At 39.0% G+C, this 24,952-nt stretch overlaps 1 protein-coding gene across 2 annotated transcripts; it reads left to right on the top strand.

Moving 5' to 3' along the window:
- Nucleotides 1-357: 357 nt before the first annotated feature.
- Nucleotides 358-24,651, top strand: LOC141443668 (fatty acyl-CoA reductase wat-like). Of its 2 annotated transcripts, none has more exons than XM_074109007.1 (11): nucleotides 358-658; nucleotides 8,259-8,451; nucleotides 8,819-8,909; nucleotides 9,726-9,848; nucleotides 11,505-11,629; nucleotides 12,346-12,504; nucleotides 19,105-19,214; nucleotides 19,875-19,942; nucleotides 21,363-21,558; nucleotides 21,738-21,918; nucleotides 24,275-24,651. In XM_074109007.1, exons 2-11 carry the CDS (start codon nucleotides 8,270-8,272, stop codon nucleotides 24,627-24,629), a joined length of 1,590 nt encoding a protein of 529 aa, XP_073965108.1. In that variant the 5' UTR covers nucleotides 358-658; nucleotides 8,259-8,269; the 3' UTR covers nucleotides 24,630-24,651. The 2 variants fall into 2 exon arrangements, with proteins under 2 accessions (XP_073965108.1, XP_073965109.1); XM_074109008.1 differs by lacking the exon at nucleotides 358-658 and adding an exon at nucleotides 7,448-7,533.
- The last annotated feature ends 301 nt before the right edge of the window (nucleotides 24,652-24,952 follow it).

Here is a 24,952-nt window from a genome sequence, read left to right as displayed (position 1 = left end):
GTTTCAGCGAAACAGGGTTTCAGAGTTGGTACGAATTATGAATGATTAATTACGTATGTAGGTTGATTTTTAAATTCCAAATTGTGCACCATCTGTCTAAAACAACGTCTTACTGTATTTATATTTCCATGTAATCCTCCGAAAAATCAATCAAAACACGAAAAAAAGGATCGCAGAAAGTAAATGTATGTTAATTGTTACCCCAAATTTAACGCGAGCGAAGCCGCGGGCAAAAGCTAGTATTACATAAAAGCACTAGTTTAATACATCAGTGCTTATAAGCAAGTACCCTGACCTAATCCAATACGATAAAACGCTGGTTTTGATATAATGTTGATTTTAATTGCCTACAAACCGTCCGTACGTCAGTACATTACACCAGTTTTCGCAGAGCTAGGTGATTTCATCAAACATACCATGTAAAGTGCCAAGCTAATATCCATATACAGCGCTCGGTCGCGGGAGATACACGTATGAATAGTTATTTTTTTCCTTGACTGTATAATTTAATTAAGTATAAGTGAATTTAATTATTTAAATGTTTTGTATAAAACGTTGTCATTTATAGTCAACAAAAATCAGTGTCGGTGGTGAACTAAGTGTTAAAGGTCTGAAGTGTTGTGTCAGTGATAAACGATTAAGTCGAGTGAAATATAAGGTTTGTGACCAAATAGAAAATAAGGGAAAATACTTATAAATATAATGGACTGGTTTCATAAATAGTAGATTGCACAACGAGACCATAAAACGACCCATTTTGAACCGACTTCAAAAAAAGGAGGAGGTTATCTATTCGGTTGTATTTATTTTTTAACCGACTTCAAAAAAAAGGAGGAGGTTATCAATTCGGTTGTATTTTTATTTTTTTTTAATGTTTGTTACCTCAGAACTCGGCATTTATGAACCGATTTGAAAAATTGTTTTTGAGTTCGTCTAGGAATGCTTTCAATTAGGTCCTATAAGCAGCAAATTAGGATCTGATGATCGTATCTTAAGGTAATCGAGGGAACTCTTCAAATATTGTAGGGACACCTATGGTAATTTGGATATATTTAGCAGTAACTCGTGCATTTGCTCTTGCAAATCATAATTTGGTGAAGTGGAACTGATGATGAAGACCAGATTTGACCAACGGAACTACTACTATCAATAACAAGTATTTCACCGGTTAAGTTTAAATTATCATGATTAATATACTTACCTAGATAAGCGACTAAGAAGAAGCTTTAAGTTAATGATTCTTTCGAACTGATCTGATGCTAAAACAATGTTTTTTTTTTTTTCATTTATAAAGCGCTTATAAGGTGCTTTATTACATTACAATCTAGCCTATCTAGGCTAATAAGCAATTTATCTTTAACTTAAACTATCTAATCAGAATTTAATCTAAGAAAATGTCCATTGGCAGTTCTTAGTTCCTTAAGGGGAAGACACTATGTTCATGTGTTCTTTTGTGCACTGCAAACATTTTTATTCACTAGTCACTATTCTAGCACTACACTAATTCAAAAGGCTTAGTTCTTTTGAGTCGTCTTTTTAAGTCCGTGTTGTCGAGAAGCTGGATTGCCTCGACGTTCACATGTTGGTGAAGTCTTTTCTCGTGACTTTCTGCGTATTTCTGTATTACTTTAGAAACGAAATCCACTTTGAGGTCCCGATGGAGGTCGTCATTCCTAATATACCAGGGTGCGTTCACAATATCCCTGAGCACTTTATTTTGGAATCGTTGTATAATTAGTATGTTACTTTGTTTGGTGCAGCCCCATAGCTGTATACCATACGACCATACCGGCACTAGGACTTGTTTGTACAGCAATAGCTTATTGTGTAACGATAGTGTGGAGTATCTTCCTAATAGCCAGTACATTTGCTTGTATCGTATTTCGAGTTCTTGCCGTTTTTTTTTACGTGAGCTTTCCAGCGTAGCTTCGTGTCTAATGTCATACCGAGGTATTTAGCTGTGTTTGCATATGGTACTTGTTGTTGATTTATGTATATGGGTTTATATGATAACATTCTGTTAGTGAAATCAATATGAATGGATTTTGACTCGTTCAGTTTGATTCGCCATGTTTTTGTCCAGTTATAGACTTTATCTACTGCTGCTTGGACATTTTTCACTGCTTCCTCGTGATTGTGACCTGTCGCCATTATAGCAGTATCATCAGCGAAAGTAGCCATTGTAGTTTTTTCCAGTTGAGGGATATCACAAGTGTATAAAAGGTACAGGACCGGCCCTAAAACACTTCCTTGTGGTACTCCAGCTTTGATTTCTTTAAGTTCAGAGTACGCATTGTCTTGTCTTACTCTAAAAAATCTATTTGATATGTAGGATTCCAATAAATCCGTGAATTGCTTGGGTAGCCTTAATTTTAATTTATGAATTAAACCTTCGTGCCAAACCTTATCAAAGGCTTGAGCTACATCTAAAAATATGGCTGAACAAATTTGCTTACTTTCCAAACTTCTTTCAATTACGTTTGTTATTCTATGAACTTGATCTATCGTAGAGTGTCTCTCTCTAAATCCAAATTGGTGGTTTGGGATCATATTCTGTTCGTCAATTATTGGTTTTAATCTTTTTAGTAGTAATTTTTCAAATAGCTTTGACATAACAGGTAGCAGAGAAATGGGCCTGTATGATGAAGTGTCATGAGGTGGCTTACCGGGCTTTGCAATCATAATAACTTCAGCGACTTTCCATTGACTTGGTACGTGCTTGAGTCGAAATGAGGCATTTATCAGGTAAGTTAACTTCACTAACGCCTTTCGAGGAAGGTGATGTAACTGAAAACAATGTAACTAAGCCGTGTTTGGGCTTAATGGAATCGTTGTGAGATGTTCTTTGGCTACGAATCACAAAAAGTGAGAAATAAAGAAAATTTTTAACAAAAAAGTAAAACCGACTCCAAAAAAATAAAAAAATAACAAAAAATGGAACCGACTACAAAACCCTTGAAAATATTTTTCTAGGTAAGTAGGTAGGTACGTACTAGCTCGAAGTCGGTGACTCAGCACGACCCAGCAGGAGGGATTGAAACCCATAGTATGTAGGTGAGGTAGACGACTATTGTGAATTGTCCCACTCCTGCTGGCTCGTGCTGAGTCACCGACTTCGAGCTAGTACGTACCTACTTACCTAGAAAAATATTTTCAAGGGTTTTGTAGTCGGTTCCATTTTTTGTTATTTTTTATTTTTTATATAATTAATATAGGAACATAGAACCTCCTTTTTGAAGTCGGTTAAAAATGTGTACTTAGAAACTTTTTTTCCACATTAGCCTTCGATGTTAGGTTTTTTTAGGGTTTCGTGTCCATAGGGTGCCAAGCGAACCCTATTACTGAGACTCCGCTGTCTGTCTGTGTCTGTCCGTCCGTCTGTCACAGGGCTCTACCTATCTCTTGAGTCGTAATAGTTAAGCACTTGAAATTTTCACAGATTATGTATTGCTGTGGCCGCTGTAACAACAAATACTATAAAGTACTATAAAGTAACTATAAAGAATGAAATAAACATTTAAGGCGTGCTCCCATCCAACGTATTTTATTTTATTTTATTACATTACAAAAATAAATATTTATAGGGGGGGCACTCCATATACGTAACAGAAATTGAATAAAAAACTCGCATCAACGTGTGGTACATAGTTCGACAGCTCTTTTGAAAAGATTGTAAGGTTTCTCAAAAAATTTTTTGATTAACCCTTTGACCATTATTTTTTTAAAGCAATGAATCGAGAACTTTAAAGATACGCACAGCATGAATGATTTTTTTTATGATTTTTGAGAAAGAGAAATGTATATATTATTGCAGGGTTTCCGAATTATGAGACGGCAATATGTTTGCCGCTATCAGCCAAGGGCATTAAGTGACAAGACCGTCATGTCAGTTTGCCGGGGGAACTACGGGTGGCACGACGTATCTAAAATAAATAAATTAAAAACCAATAGATGATAAGATTGATTGATTGATTTTTTATCATTATGGAACTACTAGTGGTCAATACGGAGTAGGCTTCCTGGTGGCTAAGAAGTGGAAAGAGAATATAATAGAGTTCCGGGGATATTCTGACAGAATTGCAGTCGTAAAACTGAGATTAAGCAAACTTCACACACTAACAATAATTCAAGCATATGCACCAACGACCTCCCACGATGATGAAGAAACAGAGGATTTTTATGACCTGCTCAACAAAGCCTGTGACGAACAGCGCGGCACCTGGAACGTAGTTCTAGGCGACTTCAATGCCAAAACAGGCATCAGGAGTGAGCTGGACGACGACCAAGTTATTGGACCACACGGGCTGGGAGACCGAAACATACGCGGCAGTCGTCTAATTCAGTTTGCTTTTGGGCAAGGTCTTAAAATCTGCAACAGCTATTTCTACAAAAAGAATCAAAGACGCTGGACCTGGATTTCACCTGACGGAAGAACCAAAAATGAGATAGACTATATATTGACACCTAAACTAAGCATAATTAAAAATGTAAACATCATCAACACAATAAATTACAGTTCTGATCATAGACCTTTGCGCGCAACACTATCCTTCGACTTCAAAATACAACGCATAAAGAAAATCATGAAACGTCCTAAAATATTAGATAGACTTACCATTGCAAATAACCACGATCAATTCAACTTAGAGTTAGAGAACCACTTCGACAGTTTGAGCCTGGACGCCGACGACGTTGAAGACCAATACAAACGGATCCTCAACAGTATTGACTATGCAAATAGTAAAATCAGAACGAATTACCAAAGACAAGCAAAGCTCTCCAGCAATACTCTAGCATTAATAAAACGTAGACGAATCCTGCCTATAGCTTCACAAAGTTACAATAGTTTGGACAGACAAGTAAAACGCAGCATCAGATGCGATATTCGGAATTACAACACAACCGCAGTGAAGACAGCGCTGAGCCGAAATACCTCACTTAAAATTGCAAGACAGGGAATCCACCATGGAACAAAGCCGTGGATAAACAGTTTAATGGATGAAAACGGCAAAAAACAACATGGCAGAGATAAAATATTAGAAATTTGCACTTCATATTTTAAAAACCTTTATTCTGATCCATTGAAAAAAACTACCACCAGAGATTACTGCTGTCCAGAGGTCATCCCTCCAATAACAGACTGTGAAGTGAATCGAGCTCTTCGAGTCATGAAGTTCGGTAAAAGTCCTGGAGCAGATGGAATCAGCGCGGAAGGTTTGATTCTGGGGAAGCGTACTTTATTGCCACACTTAACAAAACTATTTAATACCATACTCCAGACGGGCCAGATTCCCAAGCTGATGCTCCATTCAAACATCATATTACTTCACAAAAAAGGGGATAAAAGTGACATCGACAAATATCGCCCAATAAGCCTTGTCTCTCATCTATACAAAACGTTTTTAAAAATAATAGAATTTCGCATTGCAGACCAATTAGGAAAACACCAGCCCCCGGAACAAGCTGGTTTTCGCTCTAGCTTTTCCACAACTGACCATCTCCACACACTGAATCAAATCATCGAAAAGTGCCACGAATATAACCAGCCTTTATACCTCGCTTTCGTTGACTATTCGAAAGCATTCGACAGTATCACCCATCAATCCATAATTGAAGCACTCCACCTACAAGGAATTGAACCCACCTACATTAACCTTATCAACTTCATATACGATAACAGCACAGCAGACATAAAACTGCAATCGACCGGACCATCATTTAAAATTCAAAAAGGTGTCAAACAGGGCGACCCATTATCTCCAAAACTCTTTACAAGTACCCTAGAGCAAGTTTTCCGCAAACTGGCGGCCTTGTGGGAGACGAAGGGCATCATTGTTGTCGGCGACAAAAGATTAACCAATCTTAGATTCGCTGACGACATTGTTCTGTTCTCCTCATCCGCATCGGAATTACAAACAATGCTTCAAGACCTAAGCTCTGCAAGCCTTCGAGTTGGTCTGAAAATGAACCGGTCAAAAACTCAGGTAATGACCAACAGCACGAAACGTAAGGTAGAGGTAGACGGGCAGTTGTTACAATATGTCGACGAGTATCCCTATTTAGGCCAATTAGTCTCTTTCAGCCACAGACAAGATAAGGAAGTCGAAAGACGGATCCAAAACGCCTGGAAGAGCTATTGGTCTATGAAAGAACACATGAAGGGTGATCTTCCGCTAGCCTTAAAGCGGAGGCTCGTCGACATGTGTATACTGCCTGTCCTAACTTACGGTGCGCAAACATGGTCACTTACTGAGTTACAGAAGACCAAATTGAAGGTTTGCCAGAGAGCAATGGAGCGCAGTATGTTGGGAGTGAAACGGGTTGACCGGATCCGGAACACTATATTGCGCTCCAAAACACGCATTGCTGATGTGGGTGTCAAGACTGCCAGGCTGAAATGGGACTGGGCAGGCCACGTCAGCCGTATGGAACCCAATAGGTGGGCTAAAATAGCCACAGACTGGATACCACAAAATGGACTTCGGCGGCGTGGTAGACCCAGGCGTCGATGGCGGGACGATCTGGACGCCTTTCTTCGCAGCTGGTCAGAGATCGCCCAAGAAAGGGTAGAGTGGAGGACATGGGGGGAGGCCTTTGCCCAGCAGTGGGACACATCTACAGGCTTCTAAATAATAATAATAATAGATGATAAGAAATAATTAAAACCTTTATTGAACTTAAAACTGAATTCTTTCAAATAAATAACCGGGCAAGAGCATATCGGGTTAAGCAACAACAATATATTATATTATAAGATTGCACGCACGAACAATCAACACTTTTTTTGCGAGATTTTTTTACTTCCGTTGTCATTTCTAACTAACACGGCTAATTCAGCAATAAAGGTAAAAGGCAAATTTGAAGTATTGAATTAAGCTATTGCTCCATATATAAATCAATAACAATTGTAGCCTAACCCACCCTTTCCTTTAATAAACACCAGACACTTAACGGATAGTGGCAAATATATTGCCGTCTTCATTTTTTAAAATTATCAAATAACAGATTTTTTTTCTTTAAATTTTATATCGCCAATCTTGTCTCTGAAAGTAGAGAATTGTGACTATCGGATAAATCCAGCAAACAAAATTTTATTTACAAACATTTTTGTTCAATTGTAAGGAATAGTTAAAAATCTAAGTTCAGGCCTAAGAATCATCATTTAACATGGGTTGGAATAACGTTTATCTGCTATTATTTTTTTCGTAAATTGGTACGAGTATGTTCTCTTATGCGAACCAAAAGTTATATTAACTAACAACACGTTCATTGAGAAAAAAATAAAATATCTGAGTCGTATGACGGCAAATATCTTGCCGTTACCCACTAAAGGGTTGTGAAGATTTCCGGAAATAATCGCTCCCAAAGTAGCAAAAATTGCGTCCGCCTCCCCCTCTATCTTGTAAACCGTTTGTCCAAAAAATATGGAAAGGTGACGCTTAATAAATACTTTCAACGAAAATTGGTTTCAACATGATCGGATATACTGTTTTTGAGTTATTGCCGAAAAACTGCGCTTCTCAACAAAAGGACGTAAGTGCCGTGAAGATACGCTCTTTTTCTGGTAATAGATTTTAAGACTGTAGTAAGTGTTTTAATTGTGTTATAACGCACATAATATTACTTGATTTTTTCGTAATGGCTACGGAACGCTATCTTGGGCGTGTCCGACACGCTCTTGGCCGGTTTTTTGTTATTTTTTTGGTCGGTTTTACTTTTTATGTTTGTTACCTCAGAACTCCGTCATTTGTGAACAGATTTGAATTTTTTTTTTCGTTCGTATAGTAATACCTTCAATTAGGTCCCATAAGCACCAAATCAGGATCTGATGATTAAATCCTAGGGAAATCGAGGGAAGTGTTCAATTATTGTATGGACATCTATGGTAATTTGGATATACTTAGTAGTAACTCGTACATTTGCTGTTGAAAATCATCATTTTGGTGAAGTGGAATTCGGACTTGACTAGTTTTCATATAAGTACTCGTAGGTACGAATTATATTATAGCCTTCGCAAGTTGGTAAGTCCAAGGACTAGTCAAGTCAGACCTTAGGCTTCAATATATTATCCTAAGTTATAAGAAGAAATGATATTTGAAGTTGTTATAAAATATTTTACATTGTTATAAATAAATTTCAGGACCGACCATTGAACACCCATTTAGATCTCACTTCTTTTGTCGTTAAAGTCAACAATCAAGGCATATATCATAATATCGAACTTAGCTCTATATATATATATAATTGCTTGTTTATAGGTATTATATAGATGTGTGCAGCAATGGACCCGGCGTTGGCGAAGGAGGTGTCGATGCTGGCGCGGCGGCGCGACGTGGACGCGGCGGCGGCGGCCGGCGACTCCCCCGTGCAGCAGTTCTACCGTGGCGCGGTGGTGTTCCTCACGGGCGGCTCCGGGTTCGTGGGGAAGCATCTCGTGGAGAAGCTGCTCAGGTAATGCTGATGAGGAATGGGATTTGGTCGGGGCTGATCAACACATGGTGCAAAAAGAAGGGTGTTTAAGTTTGACGTCAAAGTCTGTCTGTCTTTCAAATGGATGTACTGATTTCTTATAGTATATTTACTAGCTGTTGCCCGCGTTTATCGCTATCCCGCGGGAAATATGCATTATTTTGGAATAAAAAGTAGCCTATGCCCTTCCTCGGGACTCCAACTATCTCCGTACTGATCGTATCAGCGGTTGAAGCGTGAAAAGGTAACAGAAAGACAGAGGTACTTTTACATTTATAATATTGGTAGGAAAGCAGGGATTTCTGTTCCTGTTATTAGTTTTGCGTGCTCACCACGCGTGTTGTTCCAGAACGTGCGACGTGGAGCGCGTGTACCTGCTCATGCGCGGTAAGAAAGGCCACAGCGCGCAGGAGCGGCTCGCCAGGATATTCCAGGACCCGGTGAGAGGACCATTACAACCTGTGGCGTGCATTGAGTAGGCAGCAGGGTAGGGCTAGCGCTGGTGGCGCGCTGCTGCACAGCAAACTGCCAACACAGTACAAAAACCGGCCAAGAGAACGTCGGACACGCCCGAAATAGGGTTCCGTAGTCATTACGAAACAATTAAGTAATATTTTTCTAAAGATTTCGTATTTTGTACGTAATATTCCAAGTTTAGGTATATTTTATACCTTAAGCTGCTATTTACTCTTAAACTACTAATAATTCTCAATAAAACTCAACCGTTATAGTTTTCCTTGTAAGTTTGATATACTTACTAGCATCCTGATTTTTTCAATTTTTTCTCATCCAACCTTATAGTGTGGCCTAGAGCAGCCTAAGGTATAAAATATACCTAAACTTGGAAGATTCCGTATAAAATACGAAATCCTTAGAAAAATATTACTTATTTTTTTGTAATGGCTACGGAACCCTATGTTGGGCGTGTCCGACACGCTCTTGGCCGGTTTTTTGTACTATGCTACCAACTACCTTGGAATGGACCCAATGCACGCCAATGTCAACACAACACGCCACATCACAATACAATATTTTGTAGTACAATGACTCCTTACCTTAACTGAAACATCACCATAATAAACAATTCGGAATAACCTAAGCTATATCCTATCCTATACCTATCCATATACCATACCTATCGACATAGTTCTTCTTCATAGGACTTCTGTTGCTAATGACATGAGATAAAACATGCCAATTACTGGGACCTTATGCCCTCGTTTGTTGTGGAGGTTCTAACTACATCTCAATTGCAGGTATACGACACGTTGCACAAATGCAACCCGGACTTCCCGAAGCGTGTGGTTGCTGTGGAGGGAGACATCACGAAGATCAGGCTCGGGATCAGCGATCCCGATTGGAAAATGCTGGCTGACCAGGTGAGAGTAAACAGTAGAGTAATCTGCAGAGATACAAAATACACTCATTAGAAACTAGACGAAAAAGTTTCGATATCATGACCCTGTACAACATCTGCAGGGGCTACTACAACAGCGCAGAGCTTCTTGAGCGCATTCGCTTCTCCCTCGATTCTGTTCGCGCTCCCGCGCCTCTTTCGTCGTCCCGCTCTCGCGCACCAAAGCCGGCGTTCGCGCACCCTTGCGAAGAATATTCAGTATTCAGTATTCATTTATTTGGCAAAAACATAAGACTTATAAATACTAGTACTTACAGAAATTATGCACCCTGGTAGGGTATAGCCACAATTATTATATATGAAATTAAAATCTAATACACAACTAAAAGCCCTGCCTGAAAACTACTTAAAAAATACTAGACTTAAAAAAAATATATATTTCTATTATTGAAATTGCACAAAGTTAAATTATTATGTATTAGGTATGGCACGATAATAATTTGTTTCTACCTAAATGTGCATTAATTTAATATAATATCACAACAAATTTATTTCTAAACAAACAAATAAAATATCTATATTTTTATTCATTTAAAAAGTCTGTGATAGAATAATAACATTTTTGTAAAAGGTCTGTTTTTAGCTTAGCTATAAATAAAGTATTATTTTTGATATTTTTTGTATTTAAAGGTAATTTATTGTAAATGTTAATTGATCTATAATAATATGCTCCTTGTATAACCAGGCTTGTGTTTCGGTTGATATCTTTAATGAGTCAAGGTCCCAATTTAAAAATAAAACGTTAAAGTGCTTTGTCAACTAATGTTGTAATAAGTAGAGCTACGAATAAATTATTCGTAGTAATAGGAGGTGATCATTGGAGGATGAGATTTGTGATATATATACTTTTAACGTAATAATAATAACGTAAATAAGAATATCTTAACGTTTGTTAATTGCGTTTGTTTGCTTATTTTGTACAATAAAGTGTTTACATACATACATGTATACCACCTACATATCTATTGACTGTTTTAGAATATAAGTAGATTATGTGCTCAATAAGTAGATTATTGTTATTGGTAGGGGTACCGTACTGGCTACTCTGCTTTGTTTCGACTAACGTGCTTATTAGCGTACTCCGACCGGTTAGCTTTCTGTGAAGTGTACGTTGGCTAGAAATCATCACATGTGCCTTAGTGAGATATGTTTAGGGAGTAAGTGCATCTTAATTTTAGTCATAGTACTAAGAATACTTGTATCATCTTCTGTACACTTATTTCTGTTTGTTCTCCAAATAAATAAGTAAATAAATTAATTACGTAAATAGCTAACCTAACAACATCTTACAGTGACCATATCAATATAAAAAATCTATTATGTTTTAAATAAATAGATTGACTTGGGCATCGCATGGCACAATGTATCTCATAAGTAGGTACCTAATACATATTAAATTAAGTAGATTGTTTAGTGCGATTGCCAAGTCAATCATCAGTGACAACGCAAGTTCATAATTTAATAAATAAAGCGTTACGTTGTGGAGGTCCATTTCAAGTAAAATGCAAGTACAGTCTACAAAAAGTACAGTCGGCCAGAAATGCTTGTATTAAAAGCGAAATTTTTAGCAGAAACTTTTAAAATTAGCGACGTTATGTTGACGACAAGTTTCCCGCAGGTGACCGTGATATTCCACGTGGCGGCGACCACCACCTTCGACGAGCCGCTCCGCGTCGCCACGCTGACCAACGTCCGAGGAACCACGCAGACGCTGCTGCTGGGAAAGGACTGCAAGAATATCAAGTGAGTCCATAGGCTTAGTAACTGCCATCTTACCATCCCAGCCTATATACGTCCCACTGCTGGGCACAGGCCTCCTCTCAGAACACGAGGGTTTGGGCCATAGTTCCCATGCGGGCCCAGTGCGGTTGGGAACTTCACACGCACCATTGAATTGCTTGCCAGGTTTCCTCACGATGTTTTCCTTCACCGCAAAGCTCGTGGTAAATTTCAAATGTAATTCCGCACATGAATTTCGAAAAACTCAGAGGTGCGAGCCAGGGTTTGAACCCACGACCCTCTGCTTGAGAGGCGATAGGTCAAACCACTAGGCCACCACGGCTCATATAAACTTAACTTAACTAACCAACTTAACTTAACTGCCCATCTTATTGTTTAAATATTCTTCTTTGTCGTTTCGCTCTTGTCAACGCGGTCGTGGTTACAGTGAGGCGTCCACATCGGTTGTAGAGGACACAGCTCCTATTAGCGTAACGTGCTACATTGTTGTCGTGTTTTGCGAGCCATAAATGACTCAGCTGTTAAGTGTACAAATGTAAGCAATTTTGTGTACTGGATTTAGGTTATCTATGGCCACATTTTCTAGCAGTGTCGTGAAAAAATTTTTTTTACCAAAAACTCAAGTTTAATAATAATAGGGAGTAGGATAACATTAATAGTTGCCAATATTATTATTCGTAGTTGCCAATCAACCGCCTAAAGTTTCGTTCTTGCTCCAGATCCTTCGTCCATGTATCCACGGCGTACTCACACGCGACATACGGCCGCATCAGCAAAGAGGTCCGCGAGGAGTTCTACGACAGCCCCGCCCACCCGGACACCATCATAGACCTGGTGCAGCAGCTGAGCGAGGAGAAACTCGCTGCTATCAAGCCTCAGTGAGTTTTAAATTATTTCCCCCAACGATAAAGTCCTATAGACAGGTACATGACACGCGACGGCGACAACGGCTGGTTCCAAATCGTGCTAAGTAGGTATATTTAGGGGCTGTTTCACCATCCATTGATTAGCGTTAACCGACGGTTAAATGTGATGCCGTCTCCGTCTATTTGAACAAAACAAATAGAGACGGCATCACACCTAACCGACAGTTAACACTAATCAATGGATGGTGAAACAACAGTCCCTAGTCTTACTGTTTGATAGGAAGAATATTATTTTTTTACCCGACTGCCCGAAAGAGGGTTATGTTTTTCGAGCGTATGTGAGTATGTAGTATGTGGTGCAGCATTACTTAAACGTCCACGAGCTCATAAGGTGCCCGTGAACCCTAAGCAAGCTGACATAAATCAAAACACGTAGAATTTTGCAGAAAACACTTTTTATTTAAAAATTAAACAGCCGCACTTTAAAAGAAAAACACACAAATAACTATAAAAAACACAAAAAATAAACAAATTGTTATAAAAAATTAACCAAAAAATATATATAAAAATAAACACAAAAAAAGGAACAGATTTTGGTATCACATGTTAGACAGAGCTGTTAGTGAATTAGGTACGTAAGAACATTATAATTGGTACGGTTATGGAAAAAAAGTTAATCAACCGCAAGCCAAATAAATCCAAATTCAATACAGAAATGCGCCTTTGTAAAGGCCTTTTAAAATTTTGAAAAGGAAATCATCCCCTAAAAACCTATACAAAAGACAATATTAAAAACTTAGGTAATCTCTGAAATGATGTAAGCTAGTACTAATGACTACATGCATGTATTCACCGGGTGACCAACCTAAAATCTATGAGAGCAAAAAAACTATTATACGTTTGTCTTTCATATATGATATTAGCAAAACATTATTAGCATTATTTTATAGGGGTGATTAGGTTATTTAAACTCTTTTTAATCAGTTCACCACGAAACGGTATGCTCTTCTGAACCTCCACGCTAACGGATCCCACGGAGCAGTAGACGTCACACGCTCCAGTCTCCCGAGATTAAACGTGCGGATAATAACCACATGGCGACACCCATCACGAGTAGGTGGTAGATCAGGGTGTGAGTAGGGGTATAGGTAGGACTGAAAAGAGAATTTTAATTAGCCCACAACAAGGAAAAGACCCAAACTAACACGTCCCTAGACAACCACGGAATCAAAACTTACCCGATGAAAATCGGCAGTATCGGAGAAATTGTTAAAACGCCCAGTCACACGGGCGTGCAGCAAAAAAGAAGCGGGCAAACGCTTAACATCTTGCGGCACAAGCCGGCCACACACAATTGGTAAAATCACTTGTACTGACTTTTATCAATCACTACACCAAGGAAAAACTGGTTGCAGAATATTTTTTAGATCAAAATTCCAACTCAGGCGAGAGCTCTGCGCTATCCAACATGTGATCAAAGAATAGAGGCCAAAAACAAAAACATCAGTCGAACCCACGAAACAAAGAATTCAATTTTCAAATTTCAAATCAGAAACCAAATGTGTAATATAAAAAGAATTAACTGCCAGCACACAACCGGCCAGTAAAAATGTTTGGAAAATGAAAAAAGTATGCAACAAGCATCTCGCATGCAGCGTTGTAATGCTGCAGTGGGTATGTATGTCTATTTCTTTGGTCCTCGCTGCAGCCTAAACGGCTGGACGGATTAACATTTGAGATTCGTCATAACTGTTGAAGTGACATCTATAGGGAATATAATATTTCAATATGAGCTCTAGCCCACTAGACTTGTTTTCTTCTTTTTAGATTTTTTTAAGGCAATTGAGATTTTAGGGTTAATGAGCCAAAATGGCAAAAACGGAACCCCTATAGTTTTGCCATGTCTGTCTGTCTGTCTGTCCGTCCGTCCGCGGCTTTGCTCAGGGACTATCAATGCTAGAAAACTGTAATTTTTCACGGTATAAGTATGCCGACAAAATGGTACTTACAATTTTTTAGTTTACCACAGACGTAAAGTGGGGGTGATTTTTTTTTCTCATCCAACCCTATAGTGTGGCGTATCGTTGGATAGGTCTTTTATAACCATTAGGGATTTGCTAAGTTGATAAAACTTGGAAGATTCTGTATAAAACACGAAATCCTTAGAAAAATATTACTTATTTTTTTCGTAATGGCTACGGAACATGTCATGTTCGGGCCATGTCTGTCTGTCTGTCTGCCTGTCTGTCCGTCCGTCCGCTGCTTTGCTCAGGGACTATCAATGCTAGAAAGCTGTTATTTTGCAAGAAAATAAATAAAAATATTCAAAAATATTTTTTTTTAGTGTTCCTCCGATAGACGTAAAGTGGGGGTGATTTCTGGTCTCTATATTTTAATACAGCTATCCAATTCAGCTGTTGAAATATTGGGATTTTATTCCTATCTATTTAAGAATTCCAGCTACCTTACATACCAGACTTCATTCGAATCCGTCCCGCCGTTTAAGGAGTGAAAAATATACACACACATACACACAAGCTTTCGTATTTATAATATTAGTAAAATTAGGATTTTGATGAAGTTTGTAGTGTGAGTGTTTTCGGGGCCGGACAACCAATTTAGCTTGGTATTATCAGCGAGAAAACTTGTTCTTATGATTTCGCAAAGACCTAGCGAAACTCGGTCATCCACTACTATGATTAAGTCATCACTATATAGATCTACATTGAGAATATTGAGCCTTACCGATGTAAGTTAGTTAATATTCTGATGCAAATAATTGATTTATGACTGGTCGGCTAGTAGTGTGATACAGTTTCAAGTTAGCGATACTAAAACGGTTGATAAACAGGAAAACTATGCAAGATTAATGCAAGTAAGTCGTGTATTGGTCCAAGTAAACAAACCGGACATGCACTGATTCTTGTAATTGTACCTATGTCATTGTAACATTATCTCAGTTAAACGAGTAATAAACCTCCTAATATTATACGTAATTGCGTAAACTTGTGAATGTGTGTGTGTGTGTGTGTGTGTGTGTGTGTGTGTGTGTGTGTGTGTGTGTGTGTGTGTGTGTGTGTGTGGTGTTTCTTATTCCCACGCTTTAAGCACGAATTTGGGTCATTATTCGAGTTTGTTCCGTATTATTTTCGTGGGCACATTTTTGTCGACATGGTAGAAGATTCTGTATTCCAGTTTCCAGGTTATCTATCTAGTAACCGAAAATGTCATCAAACTCTACGTCCCATTCCATTCATAAAAAAACCGGCCAAGAGCGTGTCGAACACGCCCAAAATAAGGTTCCGTACCCATTACGAAAAAATTAAGTATAATATATTTTTCTAATAATCTTCCATACTTAAGGTATAGGGGAGGGGGCCCAAAGTGAGCACCATTAGAGGAACTGAGAAAAAAGTATGAAGAAAATATCAGTATCACTTAACTTTAAATGCTATTTAAAGCTGAATTTATCGTAGTTTAATTATACATACTTCAATATTCTACAAAGTTTAGAAAAACTAATAAAAATAACAAATTACGAAAACTTTACTTTTGCTCGCTTTGCCCGAGGCGGAGCCTAAAGCGAGCACTGCTTTTGGGCAAAGCGAGCACAAAGGGGGCAAAATGAGCACCCTTCATTCATGCAATAACTATAAAATATTTATTTGGAGATAAGGACAAAAAATACGTCGATCACGTCAATAAAACTCCAGTGATTTGATGTAGACTTTAACATAACTAATTTAACAAAAAATGGTACTTCTTCCAAAACATTGCTTTCCGCCATTGCTTTTGACATTGACTCTTCATCCCAAGCACCTTATTCAGTTTTTCTTTTGTAATTATTGACCATCTAAAACAATTAAGCAATGAAAACAAGCAAGCTAAGCGTTTAAATAACACAAAAACAAATAAATCGCTTTAATATGCCTAACGGTATGTGGGCATATGCTCACTTTGCCCTGCCCGCTTTGCCTTTTCGACCAAATCCACATTGTACTCGAACCTAAACTTCAAATATTTCGCGCACATTCAAGAACATTTTACCAAAACAAAGCTAAATAACTGTCAATACATATTACAATTAACGTTTTTCAACAACGTCCTCACAAATCCGCAAAACACTCGATACATACCTCGTATTTTTCATATCTGGACTGATCAAATCGTAATTTTTGACACTACACGCGCACGGTCGCTGACAGGCGGTGGTGGGCGACTGCGGCAGGTGGAGCGGGGCGGGGCGGATATCGCCACGCAGTCACACCGCCATTGTCCTTATATTTTCAAGATGAGCGCTAGTGCTCGCTTTGAGCAGTATGCTCGCTTTGGGCCCCCCTCCCCTATTTTTAACCGACTTCAAAAAAGGAGGAGGTTCTATGTTCCAATGTTTTTTTCTAAGGATTTCGTATTTGATACGAAATCTTCCATAGTTTAGGTATATTTTTAACCAACTTCAAAGGAGGAGGTTCTATGTTCCAATGTTTGTATTTTTTTATGTATGTTCGCCGATTACTCAGTCAATTGTGAACCGATTTTCAAAATTCTTTTTTTATTCGAAAGGGTACTTTTCTGAGGTGGTCCCATTGTCACCAAGTCAAGATCTGATGATGGGATCCTAGGGAAATCGAGGGCAAACCTCAAATTTTATAGGCACACCTATGGCGATTTTGGCATTTTTAGCATTAATATGAGCATTTACATTCAGAAAGTATCATTTGGTAAACTGGACCTGATGAAGAAGACCGTAGATGACCAATGGAACTCGCCAAATCTAAGTAATGTTCGCTCGTCTATAAACGATCATTATTAATATACCTAGATAGGATGGATTGAAACCCATAGTATGTATGCAGGTAAGGTAGACGACTATTGTTCCATTCCTGCTGGCTCGTGCTGAGGCACCGACTTCGAGCCAGTAGGTACCTAGTGCTAGTAAAATATTTTCAAGGAATTTGTAGTCGGTTCCACTTTTTGTTTTTTTTTATTTTTTTGAAGTCGGTTTTACTTTTTTGTTAAAAAAATTCTGTACCTAAGGCTGCTATTTACTCTTAAACTACTTACTAATAATTCTCAAGCAAACTTAGCCGATAAAGTTTTCTTTGTAAGTTTGATATACTTACTGCCATTGTGATTTTTTTCAAATTTTTCCACCCACTGGTCTAGATTTTGGAGGGGGGGGGGGCGCCCTATTTTAATGAAAATTTGCACTTTAAAGTTGAATATTTTGCAAACAAATCACTGAATCGAAAAGTCATTTTAGCAACCCTTAACACGTTCACTGCGGTTTCGGGTCGAATAGATCATATGCACATCTAGCCTGCGGTGCGGCGAAAAAATTACTTGACATACCGCTGGTGCGGGATAAGTTTAAATAGGTTATCAGCTGAGTATGAGTGAGACAGTTACTGTTTTGGAATTGCCTCTTTCAAAGTAATCAGTCCCTATAAAAAAAACGTCATCGGATCCTTTATGCCCTATACCGACTGAAAGGAAAAAAATAACGTCTGGTGCGGTATAGGATCTTAGTGACCCGATGCCCAATGACCCGATAACCGCACTAGATTATTGGCTATTTTATCTAGTGCAGTGCTCGTGATAAGAACAAAAGATAGGTTTCTCCGTGAGTGTTTGCAAAATTAACCGAAAACAAACGCTGTGTCTTGTACAATTAATACAGATTTGGCTACAGGTCATTGCTTAAAAATGGGAACAAAGAAACGAAATTGTTCTGGGTGCTATGACAAATTACGTTAAACTTTGAGCAGCAAAGACACCGCAAATAGAGTGAAAAAAGTCAAAACTTTATGTGAATATTGTAAAAAATCTCTGCCGCGAATGCTACAATGTAACACATACATCTGAAATTAAAAAATATTTTTTTTTGGTCGATATCGATGTTTTTTGTTACCCTGCAACCCTAAAATTCTATCGACAGTTTTTTCTGTCAGTGCGTATATCGGGCATAAAAGATCCGTCAGTTTAACACATATGTTCAAATAGTATTAAGTGATTGCATCTACTTACGAACTTAACTGTACCAAGAGCAACTCTATGACTACCTATTACAATTCAAATATTACCAACATTTATCATAACTATGCAGATAATGACCTTTTTAGACGAGCATGTCAAACAGGTCCTTTCGACCCGCAAACGCTCTAACAAAAAGTCGAATGTCGGATCTTACATGCCCTATGACGCACCGATTTAAAGTCTTCGAAATTGTTTCCCGCAGTGAACGTGTTAATGGTTTAAAAAGACTTAGTCAACGATACCCCACACTACAAGGTTGGATGAGAAAAAAAATCACCCCCAATTTACGTCTATGGGAGGTACCTAACCTAAAAAAATTTTTTTAATGTTTTTTTGTCCATTTTGTCGGCATAGTTTACATATTTATTCGTGCAAAATAACAGCTGTCTACCATTGATAGTCCCTGAGCAAAGCCGCGGACGGACAGACAGACATACAGACATGGTGAAACTATAAGGGTGCCGTTTTTGCCATATGGGCTACGGAACCCTGAAAAGTACAGTCAGCAAAAATGCTTGTATTAAAAATATTTTTTTAAGAAAAACTTTATAATAATAACTTGAATTTCCTGTTCAGGTTGGTAGCAGACTGGCCCAACACGTACGCGTTCACCAAAGCACTGGCCGAAGAAGCGGTAAGGACCACGGCCGGAGACCTGCCCATATGCATCGTCCGGCCTGCTATAGGTAAGCTACGCTATTCTAAGAGCTAAAGACAGACAGACATTGGCGCCAAACTGTTGCGTCGCGGTTTAAAAATCTGTTTTATCAATATCCTACTAATCCTAACTAAAATTATAAATGCGAAAGTTTGTGAGTGAGTGAGTGAGTGGGTGAGTGAGTATGTTTGTTACTCCTTCACACTACTACTTGTTTACTTTTTCAGTAAACGATCGGAGGGATTTGGATGAAAGTTAGTTTATACTCTTAACCTGGATTAAAACATAGGATACTATTTATTCCGATATTCCCACGTGATAGGGATAAAATCTCTAAATAACAACCGCTGGGTTGAAATGAAATTTGCCATGGGTGTTTTAATTTAACGTCAATGAAAACCACGATGTAATTTTAGGGAATTCCCACGAGAATTCAATAAAATCCCGGAATTTTTAATTCAACTGCTATATCTATTTAAACTTTCGTTTTTATAATATTAGTCTACAGATAGTTCAACTCAGTTGTGCGCGCGGCCCTATGTGTGGGTAAAGCGATAAGAACACGTCTTGCTCGGACGACGACTGCCGCGTCACGTGAAACTTGTACACATAGGGCCGCGCGCACAACTGACAACTGAGTTGAACTATCTGTAATAGGATATACTCGTAATCGTGTGATATGTTGCAGTAATCGGTTCCCTCCTGGAGCCGTCTCCTGGGTGGGTGGACATGAGCAGCGCGTACGGACCGAGCGGGGTGAGTGTCAACCAGCATTGGTAATGTTATAGCATCTAGGTACATGACTACCTAAAGCCTAACCTAAAGTAGGTACCAGCATTAATCAGTTCAGTTAGTTCAGGTACGTGGGTGCCCACACCGGGGTTTAGCTGAAAACCAGCGCTGCAGCTCTGGTTACTGGGCTACGGCACATGCTTGAGCTGAGTCCTTTTGGCATCACACTACAGCACACAAATTTTTCTCTCTTCACCTATTTATGTTTTTACTGTGTTTTTGTTGTGATGTAGTGTGTTTTTGTTGTCAATAAATGTTGTGAGTTTAAGTTTGAGTTTACTATGAAAACTTTCTTGTCTGTGGTAGTAGGTAACAACAGTAACGTACAGTCAGCTGCAGAGAAAGGGTACCCCTGTAACGGCCTGTGCGGCGGCTGTAAGTATGGATAATCTACCGCCGTTAGAGGGGGGGTCCCTTATTTAGGGTTCCGTAGCCAAAATGGCAAAAACGGAACCCTTATAGTTTCGCCGTGTCTGTCTGTCCGTCCGTCCGCGGCTTTGCTCAGGGACTATCAATGCTAAAAAGCTGTAATTTTTCACGGATATATTATGAAAACTATGTCGACAAAATGGTACAATAAAAAAATCAAAACGAATTTTTTTTAGGGTACCTCCCATAGACGTAAAGTGGGGTTTATTTTTTTTCTCAACCAACCCTATAGTGTGGGGTATCGTTGGATAGGTCTTTTAACGGACGGACAGACAGACAGACAGAAATGGAGAAACTATAATGGTTCCGTTTTTGCCATTTTGGCTACGGAACCCTAAAAAGCTTGTAAGTATTAAAAATGAAATTTTAAACAAATTGATGTAAGTATATAATTTATGTATATATATGTATGTATTATACAAATATCTGTCCTGCCCGGAGATCGAACCCAGAACCTTAAGCTTCAAAGTCATAGTTTATCTAACATTAGCTATCCGGTCGTAAATTGTCGGCAAACACGACATCTTGAGAAAATAGTGTGGTACCCTTTGCCTGCACCGAATGCTGCAGCTGTGGCGTGCAGTGGGTCAATTTCAGGGTAGGCAGCTCATTTTGCGGCACCTAACACTAACGTTGCCTACCCTCAATGCACGCCATAGCGCCGGAGTCTACGATGTTCGTTATCTATGGCAGGGTTACTCAAAGTGGGGTACGCGAACCCCTAGGGGTTCGCTATTTAAAGGTAGGGGGTTCGCGACAAGGTTTACTTGACTCCAAAAACCATTAGGCCGCAAGACTAGCAAGATGATTAAGATTGGTTTTTCGAGTTGTAACAGTCAATTTTATTACTTTCTTTGGGGGGGGGGGGTGGGGGTTCGCTATCGTCTAGAAACTTTAACAGGGGTACGTGGAGCCATAAGTTTGAGAAACCCTGATCTATGGTATTTGTTTCCAGCTGGTCATAGGCTGCGGGCTAGGCTTCGTCCACACGTTCATGGCGAACGACGACTCCAACCTGGACCTGATCCCGGTGGACTTCGTGAACAACGCCACAATCGCCGCCGGCTGGGAGACGGCCGAGAGGCGCGCGCAGGGTGACACTGCTGTGAAGATCTATGCGGTCGCGCCCGCTAGGAACCCGATAAACTGGCGTAAGTGATCTTCCTTGTACTTGGGGCACTCTTTGCCGAAATTACGCGATGTTGAAACACTAGCAAAATTGTTTCGAAATTACGTCAGATTTTATGAACCACTAAAGCTTAGCTGTCTTGGCGCATTTGTTATAGCCTAATAGAGATATTTTGACTTTGACTTTGACTTTGGCCCGCAGGGGAGCTTCTCGCCACGCTGTACTCGGAGGGCAGAAAAATTACCACGCCGCGTGCCATATGGTACAACTGCAGCTGCCATACCAAGTACCGGGCGCTGTTCGTGCTTCTGACTTGGCTGCTGCACTTCATACCGGGGTACCTGGCAGACGGCGCGCTCTTGCTGCTCGGGAAGAAGCCCAAGTGAGTACCAGTCTAGTAGGTAGCGTATCCGAAGTGAAGTCGGCTCGCTATACTCCAAGGGTGGCAAGATAGTGACGCCGCGAGCTATTTGGGGGGGCTACTATAAGAAAATCGAAGTTCGCATTGTACCGTCCCTCTCACTCTCTTATTATATAATATTAGCGCCAGCGGGACGGCAAGACACGAAGTTCGTTGCACTTCGTAGTAAAGGGCCTTGCGGTGGTTCTTACAACGTTTGATGAAAATCGGTTTAGTCGGTTTTGAAATACTGAACTTTGGTATGACAATGTCGGGGGTTATCAACTTTTTTGGGTTCCGGAGCCAAAATGGCAAAAACGGAACCCTTATAGTTTCGCCATGTCTGTCTGTCTGTCCGTCCGTCCGCGGCTTTGCTCAGGGACTATCAATGCTAGAGAGCTGTAATTTTGCACGAATATATATGTAAACTATGCCGACAAAATGGTACAATAAAAAATAAAAAAAAAATTTTTAGGGTACCTCACATAGACGTAAAGTGGGGGTGATTTTTTTTTCTCATCCAACCCTGCAGTATGGGGTATTTTTCGATTCAGTGATTTGTTTGCGAAACATTCAACTTTAAAGTGCAAATTTTCATTAAAATCGAGCGTCCCCCCCCTTCTAAAATCTAAACCGGTGGGTGGAAAAATTAAAGAAAATTCAGGATGGTAGTAAGTATATCAAACTTTCAAGAAAAACTAAAACGGCTAAGTTTGCTTGACAATTATTAGTAGTTTAAGAGTAAATAGCAGCCTAAGGTATAAAATATACCTAAACTTGGAAGATTCTGTATAAAATACGAAATCCTTAGAAAATTATTACTAAAATTTTTCGTAAAAATTACTACGGAACCCTATTTCGGGCGTATCCGACACGCTCTTGGCCGGTTTTTTAAATTGGTTTTATTCGGATAGGTTAGGTTAGGTTATCTTTCTAATATATAAAATTCTCGTGCCACAGTGCTTGTGACCAAACTCCTCCGAAACGGCTTGACCGATTTTTTTTGTGTATATTCGGTAGGTCTGACAATAGGACGTAAACAATTTTTTATACTTCTACGCGGACGGAGTCGCCGGTAACAGCTAGTTTACTTATAAAACTTCAAAGCGTTAGAACGTCATAATTAAAGGTTGGTTTAATTTTACCTAAAGATACCTCATTATTATACTGTGGCCTTTTCACCTCTTAGTAGGCAAGACGGAAGCCATTTGGTACGAGTAGGTACAATTGACATATTTACCTACATTAAAATGAACGTAGGGGATTTTAGGGTTCCGTAGCCGAAACGGTAAATATATATATATATAGTGAACTTGGCTATATATATGCCTTGATTGTTGACTTAAATGACAAAAGAAGTGAGATCTAAATGGGTGCCAAGTGCCAAGGTAGGTACCAAGTTCAATGGTCAGTCCTGAAATGTATTTATAACAATATAAATTATTTTATTCAAAAACTGCTCAACCGATTGTAATGAAACATAGCTAAGAACCATTGCAAGTAAACTCGCTTTCATATGAAAAAACCCTTTCAAAATCGGTCAATCACTTTGATGAGAGCTACGATGCCACAGACAGACATTGGTATTACATCAAATTTATAGCGCCTCTTTTTTCATCGGGGGTTAAAGAAGGAACAAATTCTTTAAATGACCATCTACATTTGATCCTAAAGTGTAAGTAATAACTTAATTTGGGCCTGGCGTTCGCCGGCCACTGCCGTAGCGCGCTTGCTTCGCTCTCTCGACTCGTTTGTTGTGGTCACAATTTTCTTCTATAGGTAGTGCCACGAGAGTTGAGGTCACGCACACAAGAACATGTCGTGTAATGACAGCAGGATTTTGACATTCACTCATTCATTTAATTCATTCTCCTTTGTGTGCAATCAGTTATTTTTCTAGCTGTGTGTCAATCATTCACCTCAACTCTCGTGGCACTACCTATAGCTAGCTAAATGTTTGTAATTGGACTCATGAAAAAAAATCACGGCAATAATATATTGTTGCCTATCGTATAGTGAAATTTAAACATAAACTATATCGCTGGTTTCCAAATTAACGAGTCATTAATTAGTCGACCAAAGTTTATAAATATTTCCCTCAGTTACTACGGAACCTTACATTGCACATAGCACGATACCCACTTGCCCTTTTATTTTTAATTGTAATTAGATGTCGATATGACTTAGGTATGTTGACGACATGTTTGTTTTAAATTCAGCGCAATTCTAGAGTTCCGTACAACCAATATTCACAGGTGTTATTTTATGCTTGGGTGTCTTGTACCAGCAAATTTATCTCAGGAGATAAGGTACTTCAAATTCCATTTTTATTTTCCAGAGCGGTAAAACTGTACCGGACCGCGTACAACCTCTCTTCAGTGCTCGCCTTCTACACTTGCAACGAGTTCAATTTCGACGACGTCAATCTCCAAAGCCTCCAAAACAACCTTTCGGAAGTCGACAGAAAAATCTACAACTTCGATGTCACTAAGATGTCCTGGACTGACATGCTAGTGGTATGGGCGATCGGGCTAAGGAAATATATAGTTAAAGATGGGCTAAAAGACACAGAGTATGCTGTTAGAAAACAATCTGTTTTTAAAATTCTGAACTACATACTTCTCGCGCTGTATGTGTACGCGTGGTACAAATTGTGTACGTACGCGGTTTGGTTCGTAAGTTTGTTGTGCTAGTTAATAAATATTTGAATTTGTGCTCTTGTTATATTACTTTATGTTTGTGCAAGCGTGTATTGCTAGGTTGGGGTCAAGCAAAAACTCAAGAGATATGTATCACTCATTTAGCTCAATAGCTCATTTCGCTCAGTAAAGGTCCATATTTCAGATTCATATTATTATAATTTCATACAAATTCGCTCTATAACTTATTAACTTAAAATAGAGAGGGTTTACTTTTAAAATTTTTAGCTGGTTCGAATTCCTGGCGAGACGAGAGAAATTCAGAAAAACTTTGAATGCATTTTTTTTTAAATAAAAGTCTGCTATCATAACCCTTT

The sequence above is a fragment of the Choristoneura fumiferana genome, chromosome 28 (genome assembly GCF_025370935.1).
Source record: "Choristoneura fumiferana chromosome 28, NRCan_CFum_1, whole genome shotgun sequence".
Taxonomy (NCBI): domain Eukaryota; kingdom Metazoa; phylum Arthropoda; class Insecta; order Lepidoptera; family Tortricidae; genus Choristoneura; species Choristoneura fumiferana.
Note: the sequence above shows the minus strand (reverse complement) of the source record. Positions and strands in the feature narration are given on the sequence as shown.

Bases quoted from the DNA above. Each gene is read 5' to 3' on its own strand.
- LOC141443668 (XM_074109007.1), top strand. From the start codon at position 8,270: ATGTGTGCAGCAATGGACCCGGCGTTGGCGAAGGAGGTGTCGATGCTG. The intron at 8,452-8,818 runs GTAATGCTGATG...GTGTTGTTCCAG, and splicing joins CTCGTGGAGAAGCTGCTCAG to AACGTGCGACGTGGAGCGCG. The intron at 11,630-12,345 runs GTGAGTCCATAG...TTCTTGCTCCAG, and splicing joins AAGGACTGCAAGAATATCAA to ATCCTTCGTCCATGTATCCA.